General features: G+C 35.6%; 1 protein-coding gene across 2 annotated transcripts in view; it reads left to right on the top strand.

Moving 5' to 3' along the window:
- LOC148955625 (neuropeptides capa receptor-like) overlaps positions 1–19,580 on the top strand; it is a 219,690-nt gene that overhangs the window by 27,005 nt on the left and 173,105 nt on the right. For both annotated transcript variants that reach the window (XM_089108277.1, XM_089108276.1), the window contains exons 2-3: positions 3,625–4,155; positions 6,728–6,818. In XM_089108277.1, coding sequence (XP_088964403.1) covers positions 3,852–4,155; positions 6,728–6,818 — 395 coding nt within the window. In that variant the 5' untranslated portion in view covers positions 3,625–3,851. The remainder of the gene's footprint in view (positions 1–3,624; positions 4,156–6,727; positions 6,819–19,580) is intronic.

Raw genomic sequence — 19,580 nt, 5'->3', positions numbered from 1 at the left:
TTTTAAATAAAAAAACAAGTTTTTTAAACTGAAAGTAAGGAGCGACATTAAAACTTAAAACCAACAGAAATTATTCCGTATATGAAAGGGGCTGCCCCCTCCTGAACGCCTCGCTCTTTACGCTAAAGTGTTTTATTGTTTTAAAAAATAAAGTTATGAGACAGAGTCAAACTTTAGCGTAAGAGCGAGGTGTTGAGGAGGGGACAGCCCCTTTCATATACGGAATAATTTCTGTTCGTTTTAAGTTTTAATGTCGCTCCTGAGTTTCAGCTTAAAAAACTTGTTTTTTTTTTAATTTAATTTCTGATCGTTTTTAAGTTAATGAAGATTTTATTTTTGCTCACCGTCATTGAATAAGTAAACAAAATTTGCATAAGAATTTTACTCTACTTTTGCTAAATGGCTGTCTCTAAATTTGGTTCTGACTCAATTTACAAATTAACTTACGTAACGAACTTCTATATTCTTATATTTTTCTTCTGGCAAGAAATACGTTGCAGATATAGTTGCAGATTTTTGCTCATATGAGCTTGAAACCTATCTAAAAGGGTTTTCTGATACGCTGAATATGACGGTGTGATTTTCATTAAAATTTTTTCACTTGTAGGGAATGTTTCCTCCGTCTTTAAAAAACCACGTAAATTTTCTCAGGCTCATAGCCTTTGATGAGTAATACTAAACTTAATAAAATTTATATATTTACAATCAGCATTATAATCCCATTCTCTTGATACATTGATTGAGATCAAAATACCGTTTTTTAAAGTTTCGATTGCTATTGAGCCGCAAGAGCGGATCCAGGATTTTTTTTCGAGGGGGGGGGGTTTACTAATTTTTTACTCAGTTTTTGACTAATTTTACTGATTTTTACCAAGGTTTTACTAATTTTCGACTTATTTTCGACTCGGTCAAAAATTTCGGGGGGGGGGGGGGGTTCAAACCGGGTGACCCCCCCCCCTGGTTACGGCCTTGTTCAGCCGTATCGCTTTTTTTTTGTTTTTTTTACGTATATGTTATTACGTATATGAGGCGGTTCTCCCCTTAGTCAATACCACGCTCTTTACGTTAAAAGTTAAAAAAAAATTTAATTCACAAACCCCTGAATCACAAAGGCCGTTTAATTAGAATGGATAGCTCTTTTGAAAGCACTAAAAAAAAACTCTAGCGTAAAGAGCGAGGTATTGTATAGGGGGTGAACCCCCTCATATACGTAATATTTCCTGTTCATTTCAAGTTTTAATGTTGCTTCTTTCTTTCAGTTGAAAAAGCATGTTTTTTTTTAATTTAATTTTTGATTTTTTTTTAAATAATGCATGGAAATCCGGCACACCCTTCATAGAAATGTCCCTTACCCCAAAGAAACAGCCTCCACGGAAAGATTCTCCCGAGTAACTCCCTCCTCAAGCCCCCCCCCCCCCACCACACAAAAATCCATCCTGAAAATGTCTGTATACTTCCCAAAAAACAATACAATATGTAAACAATGGGCAAAGTTTATAACTTGCAGCCCGTCTCCTGGGGGCTTTGGGGGATTAAGTCATCCTAAAAGACATATTTAGTAGATTTTCGACTATGCTGAACAAAATGGCTATCTCAAAATTTTAATTGGGTGACTTTGAGAAAAAATGTGCGTGGGAGGGGCCTAGTTACCCTCAATTTTTTAGAGTGCACGCATCGTGATCTTTCTTCGAGCAAAAAATGCAAATTTCCACCTTTTTGCAGATAGGAGCGTGAAACTTCTTTAATAGGGTTCTCTGATAAGCTGAATGTGATGGTGTAATTTTCGTTAAATTTAATTAAAAATGCAAAATTCCACATTTTTGCAAGTAGGAGTTTGAAGCTTCTTTAATAATGTTCGTTGATAAGCCGAATTTGATGCTGTGATTTTTGTTTAAGTTAATTAAAAAAAATTTCAATTCAAACTAAATTCGATATTTAAAAAAAAATTGAGCTGTGATTTAGTAGAAGTTTAGCGTAAGGAGCAAGACGTTGAAGAGGCAACAGCCCCTTTCATATACGGAATAATTTCTGTTCGTTTTAAGTTTTAACGTCGTTCCTTACTTTCAGTTAAAAAAAACCTGTTTTTTTTATTTCATTTGTGAACGTTTTTTTATTAATGCAGGTTTTGATTTTGGCTCACCGTGCATGAATAATTAAAACAAAATTTGCATATTAATTTTACTTTTATTTGGTTAAATGGCTTTCTCGAAACTTGTTGAATTTTATTTACGAATGTTTTTATTAGTAATAAATATACGTAACTTACGAATATACTTACGTAACGAACTTCTATATTCACATATTTTTAATACATATATTAGGGGGTTTGCCCCCTATTCAATACCTTGCTCTTTAAGCTAAAGGTCGAATTTTGTTCCAATTCTTTAAAAATGACCGCTTAATCACAAAGAACGTTAATTAAAATAAATAGCTCTTATGAAAGTACTAAAAAATCTTTGGCTTAAAGAGCGAGGCATTGACTAGAAGGTGAACCCAATCTTATAGCTAATATTTTTTGGTTCGTTTTAAGTTTTGATGTTGCTCCTTACTTTCAGTTGAAAAACTTGTTTTTTTATATTTAATTTCTGATTTTTTTTTTAAAATAATGATGGGAAATCCGGCGCCCCCTTCATAGCAATGTCTCTTCCCCCATGAAAACTTCCTCCATGAAAAGATCCTCCCATATAATTCCGACCCACCCCCACCCCCAACTACCAGATAAAATTCCCCCTGAAAACGTCTGTATACTTCCCAATAACCAATACTATATGTTAACATTGGGTAAAGTTCATAACTTTCAGCCCTCCCCCTGGGGGCTTCGAGGGATTAAGTCATCCTAAAAGACATAGTTATAATATCCTCGACCATGCTGAACAAAATGGCTATCTCAAAATTTTGATCGGGTGACTTTGGGAAAAAAATGAGCGTGGGAGGGGGCCTAGTTGCCCTCCATTTTTTTTATCACTTTAAAAGGGCACTAGAACGTTTAATTTCCGTTCCAATGAGCCCTCCCACGATATTCTAGGACCACTGGGTCGATACGATCACCCCTGGGGAAAAGAAAAAAACAACAAATAAACACGCATCCGTGATCTTTGTTTTGGTAAAAAATGGAAAATTCCACTTTTTTGTAGATAGGTGCTTGAAGCTTCTATAGTAGGGTTTTCTTATACGCTGAATCTAATGGTGTGATTTTAAGGTTCTATAATATTTAGGTGGTCTTTCCCCCTTTTTTCGGAATTCAGCTAAATTTTCTCAGGCATGTTACTATTTATAGGTAAAACTAAACTTCCTGACACTTATATATTTGAAATCAGAATTAAAATGTGATTCTTTTGATGTATCTATTGGTATCAAAATTCCGTTTTTTAGAGTTTCGGTTACCATTGAGCCGGGTTACTCCTTACTTACAGTTCGTTACCACGAACTGTTTGACAACCACGTCCATTCATTGAACCCCCTGGTAAAATTTATCCCCTGAGAAAAGGACCTTGCAAAAGTTCCTTGCAAAAGGACCAATTATACTACATATTGTGGCATATAAGATTTTAACTTCCCAGCTATAATCTTTAATTTGTTTTGCTTTTTCTTTAATCTATAATTAATGTTTTTTTTTCAATTTAGGTGAGGCTATTCAATATCAATTTAAGAACTGAAGGTACCAAACAAAATGGTGCTCCTTCCGTATTCACAAATTTGGCCTCATTGCCAGATCGTTATTTAATTAGTATGGCAAATATGCATGATATTTCAATGAATTAACCGTATAATCTTGGACTACGAGAAAAACTGGTCTCTCTAAGAACACAACAGTGAAAACCAGCTGAAGTAGGCCTATTTTCAACAACGAAATGGAAGTGAGCGACGAATACTTCCTCGACAATTATACGGACTATAGCGACCCTTGTAATTGTACTTTAAAAAGCAATGCTACTGACGATATTTATGAATTTTTGGAATGTTGTCTCATGCCCCGAAGAATACAAACTGCAATTTTAATACCGGTGACAGTTGTATATGTTGTGATATTTATTTGTGGCATGCTTGGAAATATTTCAGTATGTGTTGTCATTATTAAAAGCAGTTCTTTGCATACAGCAACCAATTTCTATCTGTTCTCACTAGCAATTTCGGATCTAATGCTTTTGCTTTTTGGTAAGTTAACTTTATTCTCCTCAAACCAATATTTGTTAGGTCGCAAGGATATCAGTGTTAAATGAGACCAAAATTATTAACAACAAAACAAAGATTGTGTTTTACCCAGGTTTACTATTATTGGCTAGACTTACCAGGTATCAGTGTCAAGTGAGATTCGACCTTGGTGTTGAAATGAGACCAAAATTAACAACAACAAAGCAAAGATTGTATTTATAATTAACTTTCAAGTGGTCATTAATATAACCATCTTGCAAAATTTACTACGGATGGCTAGACTCACCAGGATGATTAATTTACAAAAACAAATTCTGTTTAACTAAAGACTAAAAACGACATTTTTATTTTACTTTTTTTATCGCAAAAAGCAAAGATTGTGTTTTCGATTAACTTTCAAGAGATTATCAATATAACAATAATGCCAAAATTTACTATTGTTGGCTAGACTTACATGGAATTACTACATCAAATTAAGTTTTTCCTGAAGACTAAATATGGAATTTTTATTTTACTTTATTCACCAAAAAAATGTATTGCTGGTTAACTTTCAACCGAGTATTAATACAATAACACTGTCAAAAAACAGGTGGTTCAATGGGACCAAGTTACCCCAAACTCCAAGATTTTTCTACGGTCCGTCTCTAGGTTTTGGAAAATACCCATTTTTTGTGTTTTCATTGGAAAATGTCTTTTTTTATATTTTTGTTGAAAAATTTAAAAATACCGCAAAATTTTCGTCTGAAATTCAAAAAAGTACGTTTTGTCCCCCTAACTCCCTACATTCTCGCTAATTCACGCTAAGGTTAAAAACTAGTTTCAGTTGAAGTTACCGGGATGATTAAATGGCTGAAACAAATTCCAGTCCAGAAACAAAATGAAAATCGGAGAGAAAACTATCGAAACGGAATGGTACACAGGATCTTCTTTCAGGGGGGAGGGGTGACTGGTTTATCAAAATAGCAGTATATAGTTAGCAGTTTCTTTGTTGCACATAATTTTCAGATACCTCGCTATTCTTCTGTAATTTTTTAGTGACTATATACCTAGAAAGAATTACTTTCTTACTTCAAACTGTCCAAATACTTTACCCCCCAGTGAATACCCCCTGGAAAATACCCCCCCCCCCCTGTGGACAAGAAGGCCTTCCAAATTTGAGAATTTTATTTGATTTTTTTTTGTAATTTCTGTAAGGGGAAGGAGTTTTGTTATTTGTGTATTATGGGCAACTCTCTCAAGTTTACGCTGTGTAAAACTCAAGAACAAAACTGGTTTCTCAAATTTGGGTATTTTCCAGGTATTTTCCGGGGGGGGGATATTTCCTCGGGGGGGGGGGGGGGTGTTTTCCGCGGGGCTGAGGGTATTTTTTGGGGGCATTTTCTGCGGGGGAGTATATTCCGGGGGTAGGGTATTTTCCAGGGGTGTGTTTTCCGTGGGGAGATATTTTCCGCGGAGGGTATTTTCTGGGGGGTATTTTCCCGGGAGGAGGGTATTTTCCGCGGGGGTATTTTCCGGGGGTATTCGCCCGGGGGGTAAACGCCGGCCACCGAAATTTCGTATATGCATTCTGGAAAATTCACCCAGCGTAAAATTTCTTCTTAAAATTTCATCCCCTGGAAAGTATCCTCTCCATTGAAAATTCTCCCGGCAGAAAATTCGTCCTCCCCTCCCCACCCGAAAAATGTGCGCATACATCCCAATAACAAATAAAACAATTGACAAATTTTACACCTTTCCCTGGGGGCTCTAGGGGGTCATTTTATATCTAAAGACATAAATATTTGACCTTTCGACTATGCTGAACAAGAAAGCTATCTCAAAATTTTGCCTAGTTGTTCTCCAATTTTTGGCCAGTTAATAAGGGCACTAGAACTCTTAATTTCCGTTTGAATGAACCCTCTCTTAATATTTTAAAACTACTAGGTTGATGCGATCATCCCTGGGAAAACAACAACAACAAAAAACAGATAAACACGCATCTTTCTTCTGGCAAAAAATTCCACATTTTTGCAGATAGGAGCTTGAAACCTCTTCATGAGGGTTCTCGGATACACTGAATCTGATGGTTTGATTTTCATTACGATTCTATGACTTTTAGAAGGTGTTTCCTCCTTTTTTCCAAAACAACGCAAATTTTCTAAGACTCGCAATCTTTAATGGGAAAGAATAAACTTAATCAAACTTATATATTTGAAATTGGCATAAAAATCCAATTCTTTTGATATATCTATTGGTATCAAAATTCCGTTTCTTAGAGTTTCGATTATTATTGAGCCGGGTCGCTCGTTACTTATAGTTTGTCACCACAAACTGTTTGATACAGAGCTACTAGATAACTCAAAACATAAAACAAACCTTCAAACGTCCACCACTTTTATTCCCGTCTGAATTACCTTTGCTTGAATAGACTCCGTGATTACAAATTTTTTTTCGTCGGCAAGTTCGATGTGATATAACAGATAAAAAATATTAATCCAAGAATATTTTAGGTGTTAGTCACTGATTTTAAGGGTTCATTCAATATGTTTTATTTTGCATAAACCTTTATTATAGCTCTTTTTAACATTTTGAACAGGGTTACCGAGTGAATTGCACACATATTGGTATCAGTACCCATGGACACTTGGAGATACATTTTGCAAAGCACGTGGCATGGTCGCAGAAATGTAAGCTCTTGTTTTTCTTCTCTCTTTTTTCATTTTTTTTTTTTAGCTAGATAGGAGTCAATATCAAACGAATTTAAGAAAAATTACAATCTAATATATGCCAAAAAATTGTGAATTTTAGATAAATATCCATTGTCTTAAAGATTCACTAGCATAAAAAAAAAAAAAAAAAAAAAAAAAAAAACCACCGAAAATATAAAAATAATTACGAAACCAAGAAACAAAGGTGATTTCCAGCCAGTTGGAAAAAGGAAAAGAAACAGCGAAAAGACTAAGCAGATATTTTGGCAAGGACTTCCGCTAAGCTGTCCTCAGTGCTAACCTGATGGGAAAAAAACAGTGCAGAAAAAAACCTTTAAAGTGAACTCTAACGAGACAGATAAAACACTTTGTTTCTTCTGTCTCGTTAGAGTTCACTTCAAAAAGCTCTTGATTATTTATTAATCTTTTTGTGTGTGCTGAGGACAGTCCTGAGGACAGCTTTACGGAGGTCCTTGTCGAAATATCTGCTTTGCTTTTTCGCGTCGCTCTTTTTCAGTTTCTTGAGAATCACTTTTGTTTTTTGTTTCTGAACTATATCTAATGTGATCTTTGAACTGATGAAGTGATTTGAAGTTTTGGCTCAATGTTTGCTTAGAAATTCCCTGCAGAATTCTTTGATACCCGTAGCTTGTGTTGGGTAACAGTAGACTTAATAAATCTTATGTATATTGGAATCAGCACAATAAGCGAATTCTTTTGATTTGTCTACTGATATCAACAATTTGTTTTTAGACTTTCACTTACTATTGAGCTTAGTCGCTCCTTACTTACAGTTCGTTAACAAGTACTGTTTGAAGGGCCATTAATACTTTTCCAAAGAGGAGTCTGTATTACCAGTTTCGTCTAATGTATGATTTGACGACACTATTTTTGTATTTTATAGTATTTAAAAATTTTTTTGTATTTATTATATACTCTCAGCCATTGCCCACAGTGGGCCTTTGCGATTACATCATGTAATTTGTTCACCAGTCCGGTATATATATATATATATATATATATATATATATATATATATATATATATATATATATATATATATATATATATATATATATATATATATATATATATATATATATATATATATATGTTTCTGCGAGTGCGGACAGGGGGGGGGGATGCCTGAAGCGTCAAAAAGCGTATTTTTAGGCCCAAATTTCTTAACTTTCGTCAAGCATCCAGACAAATATAGAAGAAGGGAGGAGAATCCCCCCCCCCCAAAAAAAAAAAAAACTTTCATTATGAGGAATTTTTTTCAGTCAATAAGTTATAAGGGTGGAGACCAGTGGATTGATTTATGGGGAAAGTAAGTTGCCTAGGACCACAAAAAAAGTTTTCTCATACATTACATGCCGTTCTGTCGATGATGCAGTCGGAATATGGCGCAACAATAGGAGGGGTGCTAATAGAGAATATTGCCTACGCTGATGATATTGATGAGCTAGCCAACTCTACACAAGAATTGCAGGCACAAGCTGATAAACTCTACGATACCACAAAGCCGTACGGGATGGAGATCAATGCCAGCAAGACCAAAGTCATGGTAACTACGAGACGTGAACTAGACAACCCGCCCATTATCACCATAGGCGGGAGACAGGTTGAAACGGTTGACCACTTCCTATACCTTGGCAGCCTACTCTCCTCAGATAATTGCCATAGCTTTGACGTGAAACGTCGACTTGCACTTGCTAGCTCTAGCTTCCGAAGACTAGCCAACCTCTGGAAAAGTAACCACCTATCCAACAAACTCAAAATGCGCCTATTCAACAGTTTAGTAATCCCCATAGTTATTTATGGATGTGAAACATGGACTCTCAAAATCGAAGACAAAATAAAACTTCCAGCTTTTGAGGTGAGATGCCTCCGTCGCATTTCTAGAATCAAATACACTGACCGAATCACAAATGTGGAAGTACGTCAAAGGCTCCAGTCCACTGAAACCATACTCAGTAAAATCAAGAAGCAACAACTGCGCTGGTTCGGCCACGTCAAGCGAATGAAGCCAAGCCGCCTTCCGAAAATCGCCCTTGAAGGATCCCTCCATGGCCTTCGCCCACGAGGCAGACCACGAAAACGATGGATGGAGAACTTCCACTTCGACAACGTCAAAATAGCCCAGTTATCACGTATCGCACCAGATACAGCAATGTATCGAGTCCTTGCGCATGAGCTAGAAGGCGGAGTGGTCCCAAAACGTCCCACGAGGATGGTCGGGACTTAAGTAAGTATATATATATAATATATACTATATATATATATATATATATATATATATATATATATATATATATATATATATATATATATATATATATATATATATATATATATATATATATATATATATATATATATATATATATATATATATATATATATATATATATATATATATATATATATATATATATATATATATATATATATATATATGTGTGTGTGTGTGTGTGTGTGTGAAAATTTGGAAGCTTGGAGCTGTAGTTTTATTTCATCTTGAGGAAAAAATTACCAAAATAAGGCCTTAGACTAGACGAGTTCCAAACAAAACGCAGTAAAGGCGTCAGTACAGTAGATGTCTATCCTCAAGTAAAGCGTGGTCCATTGCCTAGTGAAGTTGTTAGTGTGACCATTTGCTATCTCAAGAGAAAGAATGACCCGTATCGTCCCTAAAGAATCTTTTCCTGTACTTTTTGATTATCAGCAAGATCTGTAATATCCCTGAGGAGCAACTTGTATCCGCTTTGTAATATATTCGCATTTTCAACAAAGATTCTATATTGGATCCATTGTGGTGGTGGCTAATGGCTTAGTCTGCCGAGTTTTCTATTTTTACTAAGACTGACGTACTTACGACGTAGGGATTAATGGCTTTTGGGACTGAGTTTGATGATAGAATTATTGAGTTATAGAAGTGATAGAAGTATTTTTGACAGTATCATTGAACTATTGATGCGTTTCCAGAGTCAAAATTAGTGATCAAACTTTAGTCTAGATCGTCATGGAGCGCACAAAAGCTTTCTATTAATTGTCTTGAGGCGACAGTCCATTAACATTTACAGTTTTTCCAAACTGATATTCTTTAACATTATTTATAAAACAAATAATACATTTTGACACAAAAAACTAATTTCCAAAATTAACAGTTTTATAATTATTTTCTCCGCGCTACTTATAGGGGTATTTTTTTCCAACAAATAATTAAATTGAAAATACAGAAATACGGCTATAATATTTCATATAAGACAGTGGAAAATAAAAAAATAATCTTTTATATATACTAGTAATAAAAAAAACTCCGTCAAAAACAGTAGGATTTTGCCATTAAAGTAGGATTATAGTAGGATTTTGCAATTAAAGTAGAGGTTTAAGGGATCTTGCCAGCCATTTTTAATCTTTTCTGTTTGTGATTTAGTGGTTGATATTATGGGTCTCAGATTTTCATTATTATTAGGGAAAAAAAAGATTCTTTTTGTTGATTTTCCACTGTATTACCACTGTATACCGGGTATACGGGTATACACTGTATACCCGTTTTTCTATATATTCATTTCGTTTTATTTGTAAATGGATGGGCGGTTTGGTGTAAGAAATTAACTTTTTGTAGACCAACTGATTTTACTCTGGAACATGCTTGCTCCAAGCATAAATGTCTTTAAGCGGGAGCTAGATATAATTTCGTTTGCATTGCTTTGAGAGTGGGATGTAGTTTAGTTCATTATCACAGTCTCTATTTTACAGACTGTTTGGAGCTGATATTTTAAATGAAGAACTATCCGGATTGCAGCCGTAGCATCAAACCTAGTAACAGACGATCACGTCCAATACTAAGAAATACAATAGGCCATAACTCCAAAAAATAGTGGCAGATCAAAACAAGAAGTACGCTATTAGAACCACCTTTTCCGAAGTCCCTATATAGGAAACGTACTATCCCTTGGCTTCAATAACGAGGAAAATCTATTGGCTTGAAACACAGGAAAATTTGCTTAAACTACAATATTCTGCACATACGGCATCTTTTTTTTCTTTTCTTCTTTTTTTCCTCCAGACCTAGTGAGGCAGTGGAACACCATAGAGAGCAGTTTAATGGCTCATTCTAAAGAAAATTGCTACATCTAGTGCCTTTTGTAAATAAAAACAAATAAGTTTTAAAATAGAATCAATATTGGCAAAAAACTGCATTTTCATGTACAAGCTTGATGATTGACATCATAATCGTAGGTTGTAACCACTGTATAAAGATAATATAAATATGGTTTATATTATTTATATATTCATATTATTTATATTATTATCTATTATTTATATACTGTGGTTGTAACCATATATGACGTAGTAATTGAATGCAATATTTATAAACGCTAGAACAAACCACGGCAACAGCGTTGCCAACACGGTACAATTGTACCGTTTTTGGTACAATTTAGAGGTCCCGGTACAATGCGGTACATTTGAATTTTTTGGTACAATCCAAATTTTAACGTCGTTCACATCTCGTGAACAACGTTATTGGTGAAGTTGGTTTCAAAGATCTGTGTGAAATCATGAAGAAGCAGAAATTCTCGATAGTAATTGATGAAAGCACAGACTTGTATACCAAAAACAGCCTGGTTATAGTTGTTCGCCATCTTGATCCGAATGTCGTTGATCGAGAAGAAAGTTTTCCTGTAAGAGACTCCTTCTTTTGACTTATGAAAGTTCAGCAATGTACAGCTGAAGATATTTACCGGGCCATAACTAAACTTATTTTTGTTTTAAATTGGAGCTCCAAAGGCAAACCTAATTGGATTTGTTGCAGACAATGTGTCGGTTACGATGGGGCAACAAGGGGGTGTTTAGGCGAAACTGTCAGAATACTGCTCCAGTTTATTTGTACTTGGTTGTTCATGCCATTCCATTCACAGACGTGCTAGAACTGCCGGCAATCAATTGCCAAAAGAAATTGAAGATTTTTTTCAGGATGTACACAGCTATATTTGTCACTGCCCAAAACGGGCCAGTGAGATTTTAGAATTGCAAAAGTAAATGGAGTTGAAAGAACATCGACTTTTAAGACAAATAACAGCTTGATGGTTGTCTAAACAGGCCGTTGTAACTCGATATTTGGAAGAGTGGGATTGCTTGACTATATTTTTCCGTGCAGAAAGTCTTAAAGAGGCCAACAAGCCAGGAAAGACCACTGCCGTACTAAAAGATCTGATTTCAGTGGTTTTCAAGGCTTACTTTGCCTTCCTGGTGTATATTTTGAAGTATATCACAGACTTAAACAAGCAATTTCAGGCTGAGGACACCCAGATTCATCTTGTCTATTGTCGTTTTTCTGAAGTGTACAAGACAATAGCATCCCATTTTTTGTTGCTAATTATACCAAAGAAAGTGATTCCTGCCTCATAAACCCAGAGCGTAGGAAATTTTTGATTGTGCCTTGTGATGAGATGAGGAAGCTTTTTTTCAATTCCAGGTATTCATCGGTATGAAACTTCGATAGGCTTTATCCACGGTATACTATAGGAGTAGAGTAAAATCAGCCAAACCTGGCACCACTTCTGGCTCGAATTCCAAATTTACTGAGTGACAGTGACCTGGAAGATTTAGCCTAAGAGTGGAAGAGATTATCGGTGTGCTCTGAGCTTGGTACTTTGATAGACTCAAATCCAGCCGTGTTTTGGACTCGGGTATACAGGCAAAAAAATGTTAATGGATCAAAGCGTTTTCCTCTGCTTGGGGGTTTAACTTTAAGCATACTTGTTCTTCAACACGCTTCCACTGCTGCTGAGCAAACTTTCTCAACTGTCAATCTGAATAAAACCAGCATTAGAATCGTCTCGGTTTCACTACCATGAACGGGCTTATCAGTGCAAAACAGATCGTCTCAAAGAATTGGAGACCGCCCTTGAAAACGGTTCTGCTTCCAAAGGGGAAAAACTGTGGAAGGGGATATGAAAAAGTTGGGCTTCAAGAAGAAAAAGCAGAAAAAATGACCAACTAGAACAAATGTTCCTATTTTTTTTTATTTTTTTTTAATGTTACAGTTTTATTACCTTTTGTATGGCTTAACCTGATTTCTTGTGCGATATAGTCAAAATACTTCTGTTTAATTAATTTAGTTCTAATTATTAGAATCGACCAAGAACTTATGTAGGATGACCAGTGAAGTATGTGGGCAATGCATAACTCTACGGTGGGTAGCCTAGTCCGTGGACTTATGGAAATCCGTTGTGTTAGCCACTTTCATGGCGTGATGGCTGATATGTTTTGTTTGTAGCTTCTGGCGCTCGTTACTCAGTCTATAGGTAGATAGTAAGTTGTTGACACTACGTTATTGGCCTTCATACTTTCACCATTATTTGTCTTAATGCCCAAAATTTTGAAAGAAAGGATTAACCCCAACGATCAGATTCGAGAACGCTCTCAGAAAATTTTACTGAAACGTTCTTCTAAAATGCTTTTAGAGGTTTGGGTCTGCTATTTTGTTAAGCTGAGAAAGGCTATAAAAGCATTCTTCATATTTCAAGCTATGAGGTTGCTACTGCCTTGGGTTTACTTTTCCTGATCTTGCCCTAGAACTTTTTTTCTCTCAGTTTTCAGTGAAATCAAATAACCAGAACTACCAGTGAGCGTTGCAAAGCAACGCGAGCTTCAAATTATTAACCTACTGTTCAGATGGTACAAATTTATCTCTTGTGGTACAACTTTGGTCGGAAAAATGGTACAATTTATCTCAAAGCGTTGGTCATTGTAAGTAAATAGTCATTGTAAGTTAAGATAATACCAGCATCGTTTGAAAAGTTTTTTTTATCTGGGGCATGCTGCCATACTGAGGATCGTCTTTTACTATTATAACAAAGAAAAAGCCACGGACTGTTTTCTGTTTATTTTCCGGGTTGTAGTGGTAGCTAACAACCTAGTAATCCAGGCTGCAGCAGTAGCTAGCAAGCATATGTAATATTCTTTGGATATAGCTGGAACCTGCCCCTCTTTCTCAGGTCCAGAACCGCCACTGACAAAAGGCTTGTAAAAAGTTAATGTCATAAACATCACTACTAATGGTTCCAACAGCTTATTCTTGATGGTTGATGCCAAAGGACGGTTAAGTATACACTTTTGTATATTAAAATGCTACCTGTCCCCTTAATTAACTCAGTTTAAAACTGGTCAATGCTACCTAAACCATTTTTTTTTTACATAGAATTAGAAAAAAACAGTACTCCACTTTCCCCGTCTGGTCGTGGTGCCGAAAGCTGTTATCGTCTCCTCTTCGTGTGTATCGAGGTTAATGGTGCTTCGAGGTTTTTTTTCTATTTTTATTATTTTGCACGGGCGATTCTGATGAGACGATTAAAGGAGTCAATGAACTTTTATTCATTCAGTTTGTCCTTATTTATTGTTTGTAAACTTACTTTGTCCTTCGTACGACGATGTCTTTGGTGACACAATGATGAATGTAGTTTAATTCAAAAGCGAGGGGCTTCTAATTTAGTCCCATGTTTTTTTCTTTTATCTGTAGTGTTATTTTTATGCATTGTGTAGTATGAGTTTTTACTTACTGCAGATATGAATTACCAAGTATTCTGTTTAATTACAAATAAAGTATCCATCACTTAAAAATGATTCATTTATGTCTGCTTCTTCTCTAATGACCTCTAATCGCCTATTTGATAAATGACAATTCCCACAAAAAGGTTAATTCTTAAAACTCCGAAAAACGTTCCTGAGAAAAGACCCATGGAGTTAATAGTGGCCATAAGATGCAGGTCTAGCAAAGACTTAGAAGCCTAACATGTAGCGTTTCAGCATTGGAGTTTAGCCCAACATACATATGAACACTACTCATTAAATTAAAAAAGAAATAAAAAACATGTTTTCAAATGAAAGCAAGGAACGTCATTAAAATTTGAAAAGAACAAAATTATTCCGTAAGTTAGGGTAACTGCCCAATCCTGAACTGATTCTTTTTAACTGATTTATCTGTTAAAAAGAATGACTGATTTAAGAGGGTCGGCTCCTTACGCTAAAGCTATACTTTTTGTCCAAATTCCTTAAGAAAATTTACTCAAATACAAGACACATTGAATTGGAGTAGGAACTACCTTTAGACGGCTATAAAATTTTAGTGCAAAGATTGGGGGCTTAGAAGGGGCGAATCTCACCATATAATGAGTAGTTTTTGTTCGTTTTTAAGTTTTAATGTGGCACCCTCCATTCATTTGAGACACTTTCTGTAATTTAATTTTCCTTCATTTTTCAAGTCATACCCAGGCCTATTCAAGGTATGATGGGAGCTACCAACCCCTATGCCCCAACTGCTTTTTGTAATTGCATGTAAATTTTAGTGAGGATTAACACAATTTCTTTGGCGCTTAATATTTTTATATAGTAGCACGAACGACAGAAGGGAATCTAATATGAATTCAAAACTTAGTTCAATTCGCGAATGACAAAACATAGTTGCGAAAAAGTTTCCTCCTTTTTTCGTAAGTGAAGAAAATTTTCTTAGTCTCGTGATCATTTTGAGTAACTTTAAACTTAACGAGGGTCATATCTTTGGAATTACAATAAAAAAAATCAATTCTTTTAGTATACATGTTGCCATCAAAACTTGTAGTCATAATTCTGGCTATGTGCCAGCAGGAGTCACTCTTAATTGTTGTTCGCTGCTAAATAACCGTTTTGTACATAAGAATTAAATGGGAAACCCCCATCTTCAAAAAATTTACTGACAACATTCAAGCTGCCCCCCATATCTCTACATTTTTCGCCTGTAAGCATACGAATGCAATCTTTTATATTAAAAAAAAAAAAACATTTTTTCTGCAATATATAGGGAGCTACCAACCACAGTCGTTCATCAAAAGTTGTGACAAAAAGCCAAACTTTAACATAGAGTGGGGTATTGAGGAGGAAGAGGCCACTACTATATACGGAATAATAATTTCTATTCGTTTTAAGTTTTAATGTTGCTCCTTTTTTCAGTCGAAATTACTTGTTTTTTTTTTATCTAATTTCAGATCGTTTTACAAATAATGACAAGGAATCCCCTTCCCCTGTGTAAAATTTCCCTTGAAAAATTCCGCCGGAAACTTCAATCCCCTATAAAACTCTCCCCTTGCAAAATCCTCCTTTCAACAATTTCCTGCCCCCCCCCCTCCTCCCTCCAAAATGCCGTATATTTTCCAACAACAAATACTATATATGAGCAATGGTCAAATTGTGTAACTTATAACTTACAGCCCTTTCTCCAGTTACTATGGGGGGTCGTTTCATCCCCAAAAGCATAGTTATCGGATCTTTCAACTACGCTAAACCATATGGCTATCTCAAAATTTTGACAACATGACTTTTGGGAGAAAAGGGGCAAGGATTTTTTTAGTCACTTCAAAAATATAAGAAGTAAGATCACTTGACTTTTGGGGATGTTTACCCTTTTTCAAAATTGGGCAAATTTTCTCAGGCCCGTAACGGTTGATGGGTCACATTAAACTTTATGAACTTTTTATATTTTAAATCAGCATAAAAATTTTAATTTTTTGATGTGTCAATTGTTGTCAAAACTATGTCGTTTAGAGTTTCGGTTGCTACTGAACTGCGTTGCTCCTTACTTAGAGTTCGTTACCACAAACTGCTTGATAGATATATTGTATGACGCCTTTTGACCAGAAAAATTTGAAGGTAATATTCAGTTTTTCTTACGGTTGGTTCTTACGCTGATTTTGATTTCAATTTTGAAATGGCGATAGAAGAATATATTTGTACTAGTTGTGATATGAAAATTGCTACTGCATAGATTTAGACTGATACAACGTAATTTGATATATTTAAGTATCACTAAAAAAAAGTTTTCACGCAGCAAAATCTAAAAATAGTTTCCGAAGATAACGCCAGTATTTTGCTGATATCTTTTGAAGAGGACAAGCTCTTCTTATTTGGGAGTCTACGCTGTCTAAAAACTTGAAATGAACTTTACTCCTCAGAATTAAGACTAACAGAAAAATAAAAAAATATTAATGCCTAGGAGATATTTTAAGGAATTTTGACTCTAGGCTACTTTCGACCAAAACCATACGTCAACCTTGAAAACCGGGATTTAGAAGCATAGACTGAATTAAGATAAAATCCTTTTAATTAAGAAGCTATTAAACAAATTTCAACGAAATCAATCAATATTATTTGGGCTTGGATTCAAAAATATCTAGGAAATTTTCGATAATAAGCTTCATCACGCCTGGCTGGAAAGTGACAGAGTGAAGTAAAAAGTTAGAAAGCGTGGATAATTAAACTTGGACAACTCTCAATTTTAAGCTTGCTCTTGAAATATCAAAGATTTGGAAGACTTAGTTCAGATCTATGTATATAAACGCTTTTATATGCTGAGATGAAAGTACAGTTCATTCAACTTTCCGGGTACAAACAGGGACGACAAATGAAATTAAAAGCAGAAGTCTCTTAGCTGACATATGGTTGCAAAGAAGGTGAAAAAGTGAATAAGGCTTAAAAAACGTTTAACTTGAGCATTTTTTTGGGGGGGGGGTATATTCAAGCTTTTTCATAGAGAATAGAAGGTGGGAATGGGTAAGCGGCAACCCCGTCATATACAGGATAGGTTATACTAGTTTGAAGTTTTAGTGTTACTCATAGCTACATTTGAAAACTTAAATTTTTTTTTCAATATCCGTTAGTATATTATCTTATTCAGGGTTGATGGCTGATTATATTCAGGGTATATTTAGGGTAATACCCTGAATATCATGTTCAAGGTAATACCCTGAATATCATAATCAGGGTATTATGCTGATTTCAACTATATAAGTTTCATTAAGTTTAGTGCTATATATCAAAGGTTACGAGCCTGAGAAAATTTGCCTGCATTTTCAAAAAGGGAGAAAACACCCCCAAAACTTTAAAATCCACTTTCAATGTCACACTTTCAACCTCCTTCCGATGTCAAACTCACACTTTCAACCTCCTATCTGCAAAAATGTGGAATTTTCTATTTTTGCTGGAAGAAAGATCACGGATGAGTGTGTTTTTTTTTACCCAGTGATTTTGTTGACCCCGGCCCAATAACTATACCTTTCGATATAACATGACCCCCTCCCCCACAGCCCCGGGGGAAAGGTCTTTAAATTAAAAAATTTGACCATTGTTTGCGCAGAGTATTTGTTATTGGGAGTTATGCATACATTTTCGGGTGAGAGGGGGGGTGAATTTTCTGCTGGGGGTTTTTCCCATGGGGGAATTTTCCATGGAGAGGCAAGTTTCCAGGGGATAAACTTGTCAGGGGAAATTTTATACTTGGGGAATTTGCCTGAATTCCTACACAAAATTCTTTTTATATGTATTGCTTTCTCTTGTCCGTCTCAATTTTACGCGTGGAGCTGTTAAGGGTAACTGTCCGGGGTAAATCTTCAACGGGATTGAATTGTCTACAGTATATTCACGTGGGGAGGTAGATTTCTCCCTGGAGGTGGGGCCAGATTTCCTGGCATTGTTTAAAAAACGATCAGAAATTAAATTAAAAAAAAAATTCTTGAACTGAAAGTAAGGAGCAACGTTAAAACTTAAATCGGACAGAAATTATTATGTATATGAAGGGGTTGCCCCCTCCTCAACATCTTGCTCTTTACGCTAAAGTTTGAATTTTGTCCCAATTCTCTGAGAACGACTCCTGAAACACAAGGGTCGTTTAATAAGAACAATAAAAAGGTTTTTTAAAAGTATTAAAAACTTTAGCTTAAAGACTGAGCTGTTGAGGAGGGGGCAACCCCCTTCATATACGTAACAATATCTGTCCATTTTAAGTTTCAATGTTGCTCCTTATTTTTAGTGGAAAAACTTGCTATTTTTTTATATAGCCTGCCTAGAGGATTCAGATTATCAACGTTATAACTAATAAAAGATATGAATGAAATTTGTTTCAAACAGTTCATGGTTATGAAATGTAAATGAGATGGTGATTACGAATATATAAGATTCACTAAGTTTAGTGTAGCCCACCAAATGATATGAGCCTGAGAAAATTTTACCGATATTCAAAAACGGGGGAGGGGGAGGGCAGTAGAGAGGACCCTATAACTCGTGACCCCACACCATATATGGGCATAGAGTCATTAGGGAGAACACGTGGTTAATGGGGTCAATGACCTAAATTTCCAAGGCCGATGTTGTTGCTGTTGTAAGTGCACGCTCTCAGCGAATGTCAAGGTCGATGTTGTTGTTGTTGTAAGTGCACGCTCTCAGCGAATGTCAAGGTCTCTTTCTCCAGGTGTGTTTTTGGCACGCTCTCAGCGAATGTTATGCCGTCCAGGAATTTGGAACACCTTGCTGTCGACCTCAATTCACCTATCGTGAATCAATAATTCCCCTTAAAAACAACAAATTAATTCCCCTTTCTTGACAGATCAATCAACCAATGACATCATCTGTCAGACTTTAAAAACTTTCACCTAGAAACGATTATCCAGGAATAGATGAAAGTCATTAATGTCTTTGCCTCGGAAACAACTCTTTTGGTTGAACTCCAAAGGATATTAATAACCAAACGCCATGGAAACAATTATCCAAGAAACATCTTAGCGATGAATTGTTTTAGCGCGGGAATCAGGTTTCTAATTAATTTGAAATGCATTAGCGCAGAGATGCCAAAAACAAAAGAAACACGCTGAATTACGTTTAGGGATTATTTGGGCGAAACTGTTTTAGACAGGTTATGGAATT

Source organism: Artemia sp. Qi Xiang Cuo, chromosome 2 (assembly GCF_049724085.1).
Source record: "Artemia sp. Qi Xiang Cuo chromosome 2, ASM4972408v1, whole genome shotgun sequence".
Taxonomy (NCBI): domain Eukaryota; kingdom Metazoa; phylum Arthropoda; class Branchiopoda; order Anostraca; family Artemiidae; genus Artemia; species Artemia sp. Qi Xiang Cuo.
The sequence above is the reverse complement of the archived record's forward strand: the minus strand, read 5'-3'. Positions and strand labels throughout refer to the sequence as shown.